Below are 15,034 nucleotides of genomic sequence, written 5' to 3'. Positions count from 1 at the left end.
ATAACTCACTCTTCAGTACACACAGTATTGACAGCACACACAACGTATTCTTAGTCTTTCAGAGGAGGACAGATTTACATTTTCAGACAAATTTAATTGATATTTCACTCTAAATATATTTTACATGTGAATATATATATATATATATATATATATACACACATATACATATATATGTATATACATGTGTATATATATTTACATATGTATATACATATATGTGTGTATATATATATATATATATATACATACATACATATATATGTATATATATATATATATATATATATATATACATACATATATATGTATGTATGTATATATGTATATATATATATATATATATATATATATACATACATATATATGTATGTATGTATATATATATATATATATATATATATATATATATATACATACATATATATGTATATATATATATGTATATAGTTGTAGTTTGCCATGCATATTTCCAACTATTTTCATGTTCTAAAAAGAGCCTGTTTTTTTATGACAACCACTATGTGGAAAATGGACGCCATTAATAAATAAAAAATGTAAGTTTATTTCCTAATCATATAGTATATTGATGCACAGTGCAGCATAATATTGCAGTGAGTGATGTAAAACGTTTGTTTGATCAGGAGTCACTTTTGAGTCACTGAATGTTTTTTCAGGCATTAACTGTGTTTGTTATCATCTCAGCATCGGAGCAACTGCTCAATTTACCTGTGATGAAGACCATGTGCTGCAGGGCTCTAAAACGATTACTTGCCAGCGTGTAGCCGAAGTCTTCGCAGCTTGGAGCGACCACAGACCCGTCTGCAAGGGTGAGCCCTGAAGAGCTAATAACAGCAAAGTTTGAATAAGCCAGTGCCTCTGGACACAAGCTCTATGCAGATAGAGGAAAGTTCATTTCTGTTAATTATGTATGAAAGCCTCTGCTGCAGTGCTGTACTTTGTCATCGCAAAAGGCTCTGCCTGATTTTCTACGTTTCATAATACCTGGAGCACCTTTTAGATTTTGATTAATGGAAATGTAGCTAATAGACCTCTTCTCTGCTTGTGCAAACAATACATTACCTTGCTGTCATGCTACGGTACAGGGCATATTACAGGGCTTTCCGAGCTTTCCATCAACATTTATTTAAAATTTAACAATCCTTGTTCTGACTTGGGGGCATTGTAGGTAATTTACATCATGCACACTGAATAGTAATGTATAATTTATACATATTTCTTAATGTTCAGTGATATTTTAAAGGTGTCCTGCATTACTTGACTATCTCCATGTCTGTTTTTTATACTGTTTCAGTGAAAACGTGTGGCTCAAATCTACAGGGACCATCAGGGACGTTTACATCGCCAAACTTTCCTATCCAGTATGAAAGTAACTCCCAGTGTGTGTGGATCATCACAGCCAGTGATCCAAACAAGGTATTAGAACAGTGGGGTCTTTTCTGTTTTTCTACATTTAGTATTATTTGCTCTTGGACCAAGTCTATGAAAACTTACTGCTTATGTTGTCGTATGGAAAGCCATCACGCATGGCACTTTTCCACCACATTGCACCGGTACGGCATGGCTCAACTCTACACAGTTTGGTTGGTTTTCCATTACAATATAACACCTCAACTTGGGCTTGGTCATCATAGCATGGCTGCATGAAGCTGCCGTGACTTTGTTTTATATGCGACACACAAACGACTTGTAAAGCTTGTTTTCGATGTATTGAATCTTTAGAATCAGTTGATTAAAAAGATGTGTTCAGTACTTCCTGCATGACCAGAGCACAGACTTCATCTGACAGTCACTGATCTGAAATATCCGGTACTATTGCTAATGGAAAAACAAAACAAAAAATCTGCTGAGTCGTGCCGTGCCGTGCTGTGCTGTGCTTGTACAATGCAGTGGAAAAGCGCCATAAGACATATGGACCGTCATGTTTGCTGTTCTCCATACTGTATGTCTAATCTAATGAATTAAATGGGGATATCATCTACACAGTTCAGTTTTAGTCACATTAGAGTGCTCAAGTTAAGTTTCCTGTCACACACATTCACATCTGCTCTTTAAATAAAGCAGTTTACAGTGTAAATATGGTAATTATAAAGATGAATGAATGCCTTTACTGGATTCCTTTATTAAATAAATCCCAGGGAGAGCATAAGGAATTCATGCTCCCACTGGTCCTTTTTTCCAAACAAGTGTAACAGTTCCTCATTAGTTTTATAACAAACGCAAATGAGCAATTCTTTTCGTTTGCTCCACTGAGTGAACCTGGACTGACCTTTCTATATTAGAAAAACCTCTTTGCCTGCAGTGTAGAATGTCTGTCCTGTCATTCTCTTTTCAGTACATGTATTTATGGAGGCATTTATTTTCCAAGGGCTTCTCAAGGTGGAAAAAGATTGCATAGCAAATGCCTGCATTTTGACTAAAGTTCTTAAAATGTGCACTACTTTTTGAAACTTCCCGTCTACAGTTTTTGACAGAGCCATCAGAATATTTTGCGTAATATTTTGGGTAGGTGATCACCCTAGTATGTTCTCATTAAACTTAGGTAAGAATCTACTCATTGATGATGTTATAAACAATAAAATCTTCCAAGAAATCCCCATCTCTTATAATGGGCAAAAGTGTACTCAGGGTATCCGCAGGGACTTATAAAGTCTTAAAAAGTCTTAAATCCAATAATTTGAATTTAAGGCCTTAAAATGTCTTAAATTCTCCTAAAATCTCATAAAAGGTCTTAAATACAATTTTGAAAGGTCTTAAAAATCTATCAAAGTTACTTTTATTTAAAACATGCATAAACTTTAGACTCTGTTTCTGTTTTTGAGGATGCGATAACACAACTACAACACGGAACTAAAGTAGGCCACCTGTGTTCCCCGGTGAGAATAGCGCATAGCACACTAGCTAGTGTGATATGCGCGCGCGCCGCGGTGTGTTACAGCTTAGCATAGCAGCAGAGAAAACTTAATGAAAGACCACAGCTACGCCGAATTCCAAAAGATTTGTGGCTCCAATTCTTCTTCATGTCTTTTGTACTTTTTTTGTACTTAAATTGTATTCATTATGGTCTTAAAAAAGTCTTAAAAAGTCTTAAATTTGACTTGTTGAAACCTGCAGAGACCCTGTGTACTCTACCATCAGTCTAAGTTTCCTCTGGATTTGGCGGCAATTTAAATTAGATCAGATATGTACTGTATATCTTGGCGACTTCTTAACAGATCAAGATGAATTTTGTATTTTTTTTTTTTATATAAGATGGCTATAACAGGTAAAGTTTTATACATATTCAGAAAGTCTTGTGGACTGGAATATAAAGTGCTAGTATGTAAAACACAGGTGACAGTGTTTAAGACATGGCGGACGCCCAACTCTCTTCATTTCTCACTAGACAAACCATGTGACCACGACTGTTGGTAACTGAGAGATTCACTTCATTTATCCAGGGAAATAGCAATGGAGGGAAATAATGATTGAATGAGACCAGCTTCTCCCCAAAGTGAAGAGGTCAAAGCTGTTTTCCGGATGGTCATTACTGCTTCTCTGCATCAAATTTGGCTCTATTGCTTTTCTGTCCAATGAGTCATACACAGTGGTTTCAGCTAAGTGCTATCCTGCTAATAAACAATTACCAAGTAGTGCTCATTCAAAACTCACTAGGACTGGCAAGTATGATAGCTTTGTGCCATTGTGCACTATCCTTAGCAAACAACCCCTGGATTTGGCACTGAAACTTGGTCCATCAGGGTTATTGTGGTAATTATGCATAAATTGTAATTAAGCTGTTTCACATGGATTTTGTGTAGGCATTGTCCTGTCCATGGTCAGTAAAAAGGATGCTGAGGATAAGCACTCAGGCATCATATGTTTGCCATCAACAGAAGGGAATTTTTGTGTCTTCACTAATCCTTTCAGAGGCCACACAATAGAGTGGTGGCTAGCACTATATCAGACCAAATCTGACCAATGGGCCCTTCTTTATGGAGTTTGCATGTTTTCCCTGTGTGCGCGTGGGCTTTCTCTAGGTACTCGAGTTTCCTCCCACAGTGCAAAAACATAGGTTAATTGGACACTCTAGATTGCCCGTAGGTGTAAATGTGAAAGTGAATTGTTGTTCATCTCTGTATGTTGGCCTTGTGATGGACTGGCGATGTGTACAGGGTGTACTTTGCCTTTCACCCTTTGTCAAGGGGGGATTGGCTCCAGCACTTCTGGAAACCTCATGTGAATGAATGAATAATCCTTTCAGACGGAGTGTAGGCCGAGATAATGTGCCTTTATTGTGTAATGTTTCAGCAGTGAAAGCAGATGCCAGACAGTTTGATTAGTGAGTATGTCAGTGTAGCTACTGCTTTGCACATTTGTTATGGGGTATAATGTGTACCATTGACGGCTGACTTACAATTCTTGGATAATTGTGGACAAACAATAGATAATTTGGAGCCTTAAAATTGCCTTTTAATTATTGGTTCATAGTACATTTGTGTTTTTTTTTTAAATGTGAAGATGTGAGTATATGCCGCAGTGTCTTTATTGCTTTCATTGGATGTATAATGTTGAAATTAACTAATCAAAGGCTTGTTAGAAAACAATCAGAACTCTGATATGCTCTTGTGAATGTATCAAGATTTCCGTGCACTCAACAACAGTGAGCTGTTACAAAATCTACGCAGACTACCCAATCAGCATGTTATCAAACTATCGTCCAGTCAGATAAACAAAAAGACGGTCGAGGCAGGAGGCCACTTATGTCTTATTGGCCAAATCCTGTTAATATTTCATTCTTAGTCTCCTCACATGAAAGGGGGAGCAGCTCCGGATTTCTTTCTCATTCTGGGCGACTTCCTACATGGTTGGGTCAGAACAGGGAACACGGACTGCATGCTGAGGTACCACAGGAGGTGTTGCAGGTTCTCTATTAGTGAAAGCAATAGACACTCAGTGCTGCTCTTCATCTCAGGGAATGAGTAGAAGGGTAGAAGACCTTAAACCTGACAGAAGCAGTCCAGCATACCAAAGCAGGTCTCCGAGGTCTGCTGCTCAGTGGGAACATTTGAAAAATAATGACTCATTATTTAGGTTATGGAAAGTGAAAAGAAAAAGTAAAACAAAGGGTCTTTTGTTTGATTTTTACTTTTACTTTTTTCTTAATCCATTTTTTGTTTAACAAAAGATGATCTGTCAAATATTAACATCAGTTTTCATTCAAAATGTGGTGCATTTTACATTAAGTTTAGTGTTTAGTATGTAAATATGTACAACAGTGGAGTTGGAGTGAAGAACTCAAAGACTATAATCTTTTCAATACACATCATAATCATGTTAATCAGGTCAGGTAACTGCTGCCTGCGTTGATATTTGGATTTGCAAGAGGTGTCCTCTGCTGATTGTGCATGCACACAAAAGGTGATATACAAGTGCTGGCTGAGAGAACATAATTTCACAACCTCAAAATGTTAATGACCTTCATTGACACCTCTTATTGAGGGGTTTTGGCTTTATACATGAATAACATGAATAAAAGTGTCTCTTAAAAATAGCAAAGGCAGTTGTGAATGGTTGAGCTGTCACTTTGGACGAATTTTGAACAGATGAAAACATTTTCTACAGGGTCTGATAATGTGGCTTTGTTGTTGTTTTTTGTGCGGGAAGAGAATCTTCCTAAATATTGCTATGCTTCTCAGGATTGCCTTGCTGATACTTTGAAGATCATTAAACTTGCTTTGTATTTCATCACAGGTTATTCAGATTAACTTTGAAGAGTTCGACCTTGAAATTGGGTATGATTCACTAACCATTGGAGATGGAGGGGAAGTAGGTGACTCTAAAACGATAATACAAGTGTAAGTACAATATACAATTCTTCATTGCACCATAATCAAATGTTGCAGAGCTAGTTTGTTTTTTTTTTTAAATTGCACCATTTCATTTCAGGCTTACTTTGTTGAAAAAGGATCATGATGCAGTGTCCACAATTTGTTTTTCAGTTAATTTCAAAAGAGTTTAGTTTCAGTATGACAGTGTAATCAGAGGACGTTTGAAAAGTGTTTTTTATTGGTGAGCTTTTTTTTTTGCTCTGGCTGCAGGCTGACGGGCAGCTTTGTCCCAGACCTGATTGTCAGCATGTCCCATCAGATGTGGCTGCATCTCCAGTCTGATGAGAGTGTTGGCTCGATCGGCTTCAAGATCAACTATAAAGGTACACAGACTTGTTTGCTGATATCATCTCTGACTGTCTGTATTGATGTCCGTGTCTCCGTCCATTTCCTTGTCTGCCTTTCTGTCATTCCCTCTCTTTCTCACTCTCCTCTCTATCTCTGCTACCTCAGAAAGTCTTTGCCTGGACTTTTTTTATTTTTTTTATGTTGAATGAAAAAGTGCCTCAAAGTTCTTGGTGTGACATAATCCTTATTTGGACCCTTTTACTCTTCCTTTTCCCATCCATCTTTCCCTCTTTCTTCCTCTCACCAACAGAAATTGACAAAGAGAGTTGTGGTGACCCTGGCACACCTTTATATGGCTACCAAGAGGGTAGTGGGTTTTTAAATGGAAATGTTCTGCGCTTTGAATGCCAGTTTGGATTTGAGCTCATTGGGGAGAGGACGATAACCTGCCAGAACAACAATCAGTGGTCGGCTAATATCCCCATCTGCATATGTAAGTCTAGTACTGACTTTTTTCATGGCGGCTAATGAAGCCATTACTTATGCACTTGGAAAGTTCACAATGACATTAAACTATTGGAGGATTAATTGCAGTGTTGTTAAATGACCATGCAGTGCATTGTGTGTAAACAGCTATACACATAATGTAAAATAGGAAATTGATTGTGCATGCTTGCCTTGTTTTCTTGTTGATTTGGAAAACGAAGACAGTGCAGCATACACACTGTTATAGTATACGGATGTGCTGGAGAGGAAAAACCTGCATTATACTGTAAATTATCTTTTCTTGAGGCGACCAAACCCTCTCCTGTGAGTTTTACTGTACCTCACCTGTATCTTTAACAAAGAATCTAGTTCTCTGTTAGTTAACAGTGTCCATTGGGAGAATGTGCAGAAATCCTAGGTACCTATATTGCTCTGCCTATATTTTTGTACACTATCTCCTATTCTCAACCCCCTTACGCTTTCCTGTTTTACTGAACACTCAAGGGAGCAGTGCTGTCTCCTGATTGCTGAGCTTGTTATACAGTGCTGACATAGTTCTATACTGATCTTTGTACATGATCCTGTCACAGTGTAGATTGGCATGTGTTTTTTTTCTGTTGCTGTAAAACAACTTGCCTAACTTAGGATATTTGTTTTTTTTAAATCATTGCTAATATATTTTGCACTCTCCATCACACAGTTCCCTGTTTCTCCAACTTTACTGCTCCCATGGGGACCGTGTTGTCTCCTGATTACCCAGAGGGCTATGGGAACAACCTCAACTGTGTGTGGCTAATTATATCCGAGACAGGCTCCAGAATCCATCTGGCTTTTAATGACTTTGACCTGGAGCCCCCGTATGACTTCCTCACTATCAAAGATGGAGACCAATCAGGAGCCACAATGCTGGGACGATTCTCAGGTGCTGAAGTTCCGTCCCACCTGACGTCCAACAGCAACGTACTGCAACTGGAGTTTCAGGCTGATCACTCAATGTCAGGACGGGGCTTCAATATCACTTATAGCAGTAAGTGATTCTTTGCTCATTTTAAGTCAAAGGGATATATCATAGCAAAGCATTTCTGAATAAATACTGTACATACCATGGTCAACAGAAAGAGGACCAAAACGCAGGTTGCAGACATGACAAAATGCCTTAAACCAACTAACAAAAAGGCAAAAAGAAAAACTAAATATAAACATCAAAATACAGGGCAAAACACAAAGGGAAAAACTTCAAGAACAAGTCAAAAGACAAGGAGAAAGAATCATTCTGCTGATTAGTTTGAATATCAGGGCAAACTGTGTGACCTCGCAAATATGTACACAATTTGAAAGAGGTAATTATGTCGCATCTATCTTTAGATATGTACTAAATACCCCACTAGTTATATTCTAGTTTTTAAGAATAGAGGAAAGCGCTTTTAATTTTTATGAATATCAATGATCTCATTCACAATTCATACTCTTCCTTTATTATTTTCTTAATGATAGTTCTGGCAAATATATTCCCTTGTTTGAAATGTATTAAAGCCTGAAATGCATTAAAGCAGAGGTAGCCAACATTTTTTTGGTCTTATTGCGTAACAATTGTAGAATAAGTTTTCAGCCCCATGTAAAATCACTAGGTTCAGAGAGGCCGTTCCCATTGACTGTTCTAATAAGCAGCAGCATGTACACTTCCCTTGCATGGAAAGGTCACAGTTACAGCATTGTCAACAACTCAACAATGTGAAGCAATTTAAAAAAAAAAAAAAAGAGAGAGAGACTTTGACAATATAACGTGTGTATATATCAGTGTAGCATTTCAGAGATGGAGAGGCTGCTTCGGTCATCAGCCAAAATATGAAGCTTCAACGAAAACATTTAGTAACAGGCTGTGAAGACAGAGGCTGTTGTCACCCTCAGGTGTGCAGAGCAAATCCCCCCCTCTCTCTCTCCCATAGACAGCAGCATCCATTTCCCTTATCTACCCACTCCTCACAGACCCCATTCCTCACTAACACCAGAGTGTTTGACACTAGATCTTGCTCTCTTTCCTCTTATTACAAGCTTTTGGGCGTAATGAGTGCCCCGACCCCGGCATACCGCTGAATGCCAGGCGCTTTGGAGACAGTTTCCAGCTTGGGAGCTCCATCTCTGTGGTTTGTGAGGAGGGCTTCATCAAGACACAAGGGGCTGACACCATCACATGCCATCTGGAGGAAAGCAAAGTGATGTGGAGTGGACTCATTCCCAAATGTGAAGGTACTAAAATGGAATAGCTAATAATTGTGGGGTCACTGGACAGATAGGTCCACTATTGATTTTGTAAGATAAAAAAAAACAATACAGGGAGGTTTTTTTCATTCATTTTTTTTTTTTTTTTTGTGAGTTATCTGACCGTCTGGGCGGCATGCATTTTATTTAATTATGAGTGGTATCATCTTCAAAACAAGTTTCCTCCTTAATCCATTTACTCCGCACTATTTACAAAGCTATTTCCACATCTTTTGCTTCTCCAGCTCCTTGCGGGGGCCACTACTCGGGTCCATCTGGTGTCATCCTCTCCCCGGGGTGGCCAGGCTACTATAAAGACTCCTTGAGTTGTGAGTGGGTCATTGAAGCTGAACTGGGACGTTCCATCAAGATCAGCTTTGACAGGTTTGTTTGACAGTGCTGCAACAACTCAGCCGTGGAGACAAAGATACACACTCACACAGAGACCAAAAAGTAAGATGGCACATAATCCCTCATATACTTGTGGTGTATGCACGTAGTCCACACACCAGCAAATCTACATGCAATACTGTACGCTTTGTAGGTGTTATGCTTAATCCTGTAAATATGCAAGTTAGAAGCAAAGTCAGACGAGGTAGAATGCAGAAATATAGACTCTTGGAAGCCTTCAGCAATGCTAAATTTTACTTACTGGCTCCTGCTCATTTCCTCAGAGCGCTGCAATAAAAAGAAAAAAGTCCCACTTTAAGATCTTTATTTCGTAACATTAAAAAGCAAAACCATAAAATGTTCATATTTTATGACCATCGCTTTCTCTGCGCTGACGCATTCCTTTGTAAAGAAACAAAGAGCTACTTGCCCCATGTTTTTTTTTCTAAATTAAGCTCATTGTTTTTTGTCCATATCCCCTAAACTGGTCTTGTATGGTAAATAATATGCATCCCTATCTTTTAAGTTCTTTGCAATAATAACACAGATAAGCATGGTTTTTAATTTCTGTGTTAGCTATGGCTAGAGGCAGTTTTCAGGTTGTCTCCCTGTGCATCCATCCATTTTTGCATCCACCCTATTCTTATGAATAGGAAGTATTAATATTGCCTTGATGAAATTTGTTGACGTTTGGCACAAATATTCTCTTGAAATAAAAGAAACTTAGAGCAACTTACTTCAAAATCAAAATAACCCTCGTGTCACGAAATGTCAAAAAGCGACGCAGTACTTATTAGAAATGTTCTGCTACTGGATAATTGGATGAAATGCAAGAAAGGTTAATTTCAACTCCACTGACTTCATATAAAACTTTTTTGGCCTTTATAAAACACAATATTCAAGGAACAGAACACAAATTTGTGAAAATGAACTCTGTGGTAATTCTCGTGTCTCGCTTAAATGCCTGAAAGTGTTTTCCTCCACATTAAGGGTGATATTAGAACTCTGTGCTGATAGCATTTGTTTGGTGATATAGAGAACCAGTGGTGACCACAGATCCATACCTTATAAGATTACCAAGAAACTCATTCATCTTCCACTGTCGCATAATTGGAACTTGCTGTTTAGGCTTTATCTTCTCATTTATCTCCTCAAAATCAGGCCATTTGCTTTGTAGATAGAACAGGTTAAATGTCTTTAAATTGCGTCTACTCTGCAACTCTGTCACTATCTCTCTCTCGTTTTTTTCTTTTTGCTTTTAAGGTTTCAAACGGAGCTGAGCTATGACTTCCTGGAAGTGCACGATGGCCCGAGCCTCCTTTCTCCTCTGATTGGCTCATTTAATGGAACCCAGGTCCCTCAGTTCCTATTTAGTAGCGGTAACGTCCTGTATCTTCTATTCACCACTGATAACAGCCGATCGAATAGTGGCTTCAAGATTTTCTATGAAGGTAAGTGCATCATACGTTTGGCTGCACACACTGTGAAATATAAACTAATCAAGTCAAGTATGTAAATTATTTGGAACAAAATATGACAATGGAGTTGTTGACACTAGGATCGGGATTCGGTCTGCTCTTTGTTACACATTTATAAAGTCAATTTGTCTTGGGGGTGTGTTTTTCAGGTGCAACAGTGTTATCATAATGCCTGACTACAAAAATATTATTCATAGCTTATATTAGACAGAGATCAAGTCCAACACTGCTTTAGATATAATTAGGTTATTTGTTTACTGATGTTAATTCTTCATTCAATCATTTCGGACTGAGCAAGAGTTTTAAACGCCCACTGTGTGCATGGCTGTCCGGATTATATGGTGCATATAAAATATACATGTCGTTGTATACAAATGTTGAAAGCAAGTGGCAGAAATTGTGATAAGATTTGCTGTGTTGATGCATTTTCAACATTAGGCTTACTCTTGTCACTCAGATGTGATTCATTAGCGAGACTTTGACTTTATGTTGGTATTATTGACTGACAGCAGGACACAGCTGACTTACAGTTGTCTTATGCATTTCTCTCAAGTGTATTTCTCTTTTGTTAACAAGGCTATAGAAAAGCAATAACAGTAAGTCCATATTCTTTTTTTCCGCTGCATTTTAGGAACACAAGCTGATATGCTTTGGGAAACCTCAGCCTAGTTCATTTGTAAACATGGTCTTACAAAATATTTTTGTCAGGAATTCTGTTGTAAACACACTGAGCCACATAATAGCTCTAGTCGGTTGCAAAACTAATCTGTTTAGACTTACATATACAATGTGAGTCAATATTTTCTCGAAGCAGCCGCTGTGTTCCTTATTATTTTTAATTAGTATTATTCTAGTTTGAGATTTCTCACAATTCTGATTATTAGGGACGGACAGTAAATATTATGTTTTGATCACTTAATTTCTGCACCCGAAAGATCAGTTTTTGAAGGGGCCAATGAATGCTATACTAAAAGTTCAGGCTCTGTTTATCTTCCTTTGACCTACGGTATTATGTATTATAGAGTTTACATATATTTGTGTTATACAACATTTATAGTATGGTTTCTACAATGCCTAGTAATACAAAATGTTTTAGCCCAACCAAATCATGTTGGACAATCTAAGTGATTTAACCCTCAGATATTTCAATATGTATTTGATTTGATAAATGTACAGTGGGTTAAAATGCACTTTATGCTTAGCTATCCATCAGTGATAACAGACAGACATCACACATTGAAAAGGACACACTTGTATTATAGGACATTTCTGGAAAAACAACACTTTTCCATTACTGCAAAATGGTTTAGTCCTTCTTCCGTTTCTCTAAAGGAAACTATTGCCCTTTGTTTCCTCATCACCTTGAACATCAGATCTTTTATGGTCTCTCATTGCTTGACTTACTTACATTTAACCAAAAGGGGAGAGCATGAAGATAAAATCTTGTTCTCTTCACTGACAACTCTAACAAAGTTAATTAGAAAGAAACTGCTAAGCACCACAGCATTCAATGCAAGAGTGCATTTTATTTCAAAGTCTCAACTGTCTTTTGTCTAAAACAGGCTTTGCAGTTGTCTGCGATGTATCACTCTTGTTAGCATGCATATCAAAGTAAATGTACTTTAGATTACCTGCGATCTTCATACTTGACCTGAGATGTTTTGATGCTTGTTATTAAAGTTTCTGTCACCACTTTTTTATGCTTCTGCTCCACTAACATAATCATAACTGTAGGCATTTTGGATTGTTCATATGTCTGTCGTGTACTTTACATTATCTAGACATGCATGTAAACAGGTTGGTTAAGGGATAATTGTATTTATGTACCACACTGCAGCGATTCTAAATGAACTTTTTGAAAGTGAAGTGAATGCAATAATAATGTCATGTCTCCTGAATGTTCTATGACTTCAGTGTATGCCTGTAGCTGGAACAATCAAATTTTATTTGCAAGAGCAAACCTTATAAATAGTTTACAAAATGTATAACAAAGTGAAAAAAAAAAACATGCAAATAGAACTTATTTTGGTTCATATTCAACAGACGATGGGAATATGAAAACAAAAATGAAAAATTAACTGCATTTTTTAAGTAGTAAACCGAAAGTAGGCTGAAGCTTATTTACACCTACCCCTACCTCCAAAATAGGGTTAAAAATGGGTTACATGTTGCTTTTTCATAATATTTTCAAGATCTAACTATTTGATCTCAATTTTTCCTAGTGGTTACACTGGACACATACTCTTGTATGGATCCCGGCATCCCAGTGAATGGCATACGTTTAGGCCATGACCTGTCCATTGGCTCCACGGTGTCATTCCAGTGTGACCCAGGATACAGGATGAGTCACGAGGAACCACTGGTTTGCGAGAAGAACCACTTCTGGAGCCATCCGCTGCCCTCCTGTGACGGTACGTGTACAAACTACAAAGTGTTGCACATTCCAGCGCAGGGATCATGGTCACACTGCAGTTGTTTTTTTTACATCAAGAATAATCACGACTATTATGTTTTGACATTCTTAAAATGGATGACACGACATGGCCCCTTTGAACCTCAAATATCTGAAAATCCAGACCTGCCTCAAACATCACCAAATGACATGTGTGAGGTGCTGACCAAACTGATTCTCTTCAAAATACTTTCTATCCAGCAAATCCCTGCTTTTGTGGTGTTATGAATGATTTAATACACATGCCAGACTCAACTTCAAAGCATAAAGATCAGGATGTTCCATACAGTTTAGATATCAGGAGAGACCTTTAGAGACACGATGAAAGAGTGAATTTGAAAAGATTACATTTATTTTGACCAGGTATATATATGTATATATATTCCTATATGACGAAGTCTCACGGAGTGTAGACACCAGTGGTGGTGATGAGGATTGGAGCATAATAAAGAAAACCTGAGTTGAGTTGGTGCAGGGCCAGAGGTGGGTCATGCAATTATCAAGATGCTGCAATTACAGCTGACTGCATGATGCGTGGCATTTTACAATCAGACCGTGCGATCACAAGTGTGATTGGCTTTATTAGGTGAGTGGCGGGTTGTGAAACCCACAAGTATCCTGGTGGAGCTTATAGAGGCAGTGGGAACTCACTCACTCACTCATCTTCTACCAGAGTTGCGAGGGGAGCTGGTGCCAATCCCAGGTGACATAGGGTGAAACGCAGGATACACCGTGGGAGGGTCACCAGTCCAGAAACAATACAACCACCCACACTCACACCTACGGCAAATTTAGAGTGTCCAATTTGCAATGGCAGCTGTGCTTGTTATTTAGAAGTCATGTGCAGAAACACACATTTCCTTTTTTAACTTTAGCTGAAGCTTCACCACTCTCTCTATGTAGTCTTTGTACATGCTTTTTGTGCCGTTTAGAAGCACATAGAAATGCACTTATGGCTCCGGTGTACACCCTATATACTCCTTTTTCACAGATCACTGTTGCGAGAAGGTAATGAATAAAATACATGCACGGTTTGGCAAGGGACACAGTAACTGGCATATGGTTCAGTGCCATTTCATCCAGTTTCATCCAATGATTGTCCTTAAAATTAATTTAATATCTTTTTCCTGCTGAGGTGTGGTGCCCAATGCTTTGGCTCTCTGCCCATGAAGCCTCTGAAATAGATCCTTTACCAAGTATACTCATCCACTTTTAATGACTTTATGTAATTTTGGCTCATTAATAAAATATTTTATATAATTCTGTCGCTGTGTGAGGAGTCAGGCCTTGTGTGATGCACGCTGGAGGGCCCAAGAGTGGAAGGAGAGAAGTAAAGAAGATGGTGGATGTGTGCAGCTGTGGAGCCTCGGGCATCTCAGTGATCCACCAAAACATCATCTGACATTCATTACTTTGAATATATGTACATAAATATGAGTTCCTTTTGCTAATATTTGTCAGCATTTGCTGTTTTTGTTGAAAACATCTGGGCATTTGGCTGCACTGCCACCCTTTGGGCCAAAGAACACACATGCACACGCAAAACAAAAGATGTAACAAAAAAAAAAGCTTGTCAAATTCCATCAATGTTATTTTAAACTGCAGCGCCCTTTTATGTGAAATGACCTTTCAGTTCAAAGACAATGACAGCTTGGGAAAATTGTTGCAGGTTTGAACAATATCTAGATAGAGTAGCTAAACTTCAGAAAGAGCTTGGATTAACTGTCTTTGTCCATCATAACAAAAAAAATATTTTAAACTTCCGTTGAGACACGGAGCTTTCTGGATGA

The 15,034-nt window shown here is 38.0% G+C and overlaps 1 protein-coding gene across 1 annotated transcript in view; it reads left to right on the top strand.

Moving 5' to 3' along the window:
- The window catches only part of LOC310929905 (CUB and sushi domain-containing protein 3-like), a gene marked incomplete at both ends in the record, with an annotated part of 208,391 nt that overhangs the window by 70,008 nt on the left and 123,349 nt on the right, over nucleotides 1-15,034 (top strand). The window contains 10 exons of the mRNA XM_083892768.1: nucleotides 706-830; nucleotides 1,316-1,437; nucleotides 5,755-5,858; nucleotides 6,102-6,214; nucleotides 6,490-6,672; nucleotides 7,366-7,692; nucleotides 8,718-8,912; nucleotides 9,170-9,308; nucleotides 10,578-10,765; nucleotides 13,015-13,203. Coding sequence (XP_083748894.1) covers nucleotides 706-830; nucleotides 1,316-1,437; nucleotides 5,755-5,858; nucleotides 6,102-6,214; nucleotides 6,490-6,672; nucleotides 7,366-7,692; nucleotides 8,718-8,912; nucleotides 9,170-9,308; nucleotides 10,578-10,765; nucleotides 13,015-13,203 — 1,685 coding nt within the window. The remainder of the gene's footprint in view (nucleotides 1-705; nucleotides 831-1,315; nucleotides 1,438-5,754; nucleotides 5,859-6,101; nucleotides 6,215-6,489; nucleotides 6,673-7,365; nucleotides 7,693-8,717; nucleotides 8,913-9,169; nucleotides 9,309-10,577; nucleotides 10,766-13,014; nucleotides 13,204-15,034) is intronic.

Source organism: Microchirus variegatus (genome assembly GCF_963457635.1).
Source record: "Microchirus variegatus genome assembly, chromosome: 1".
NCBI lineage: Eukaryota > Metazoa > Chordata > Actinopteri > Pleuronectiformes > Soleidae > Microchirus > Microchirus variegatus.
Note: the sequence above shows the minus strand (reverse complement) of the source record. Positions and strands in the feature narration are given on the sequence as shown.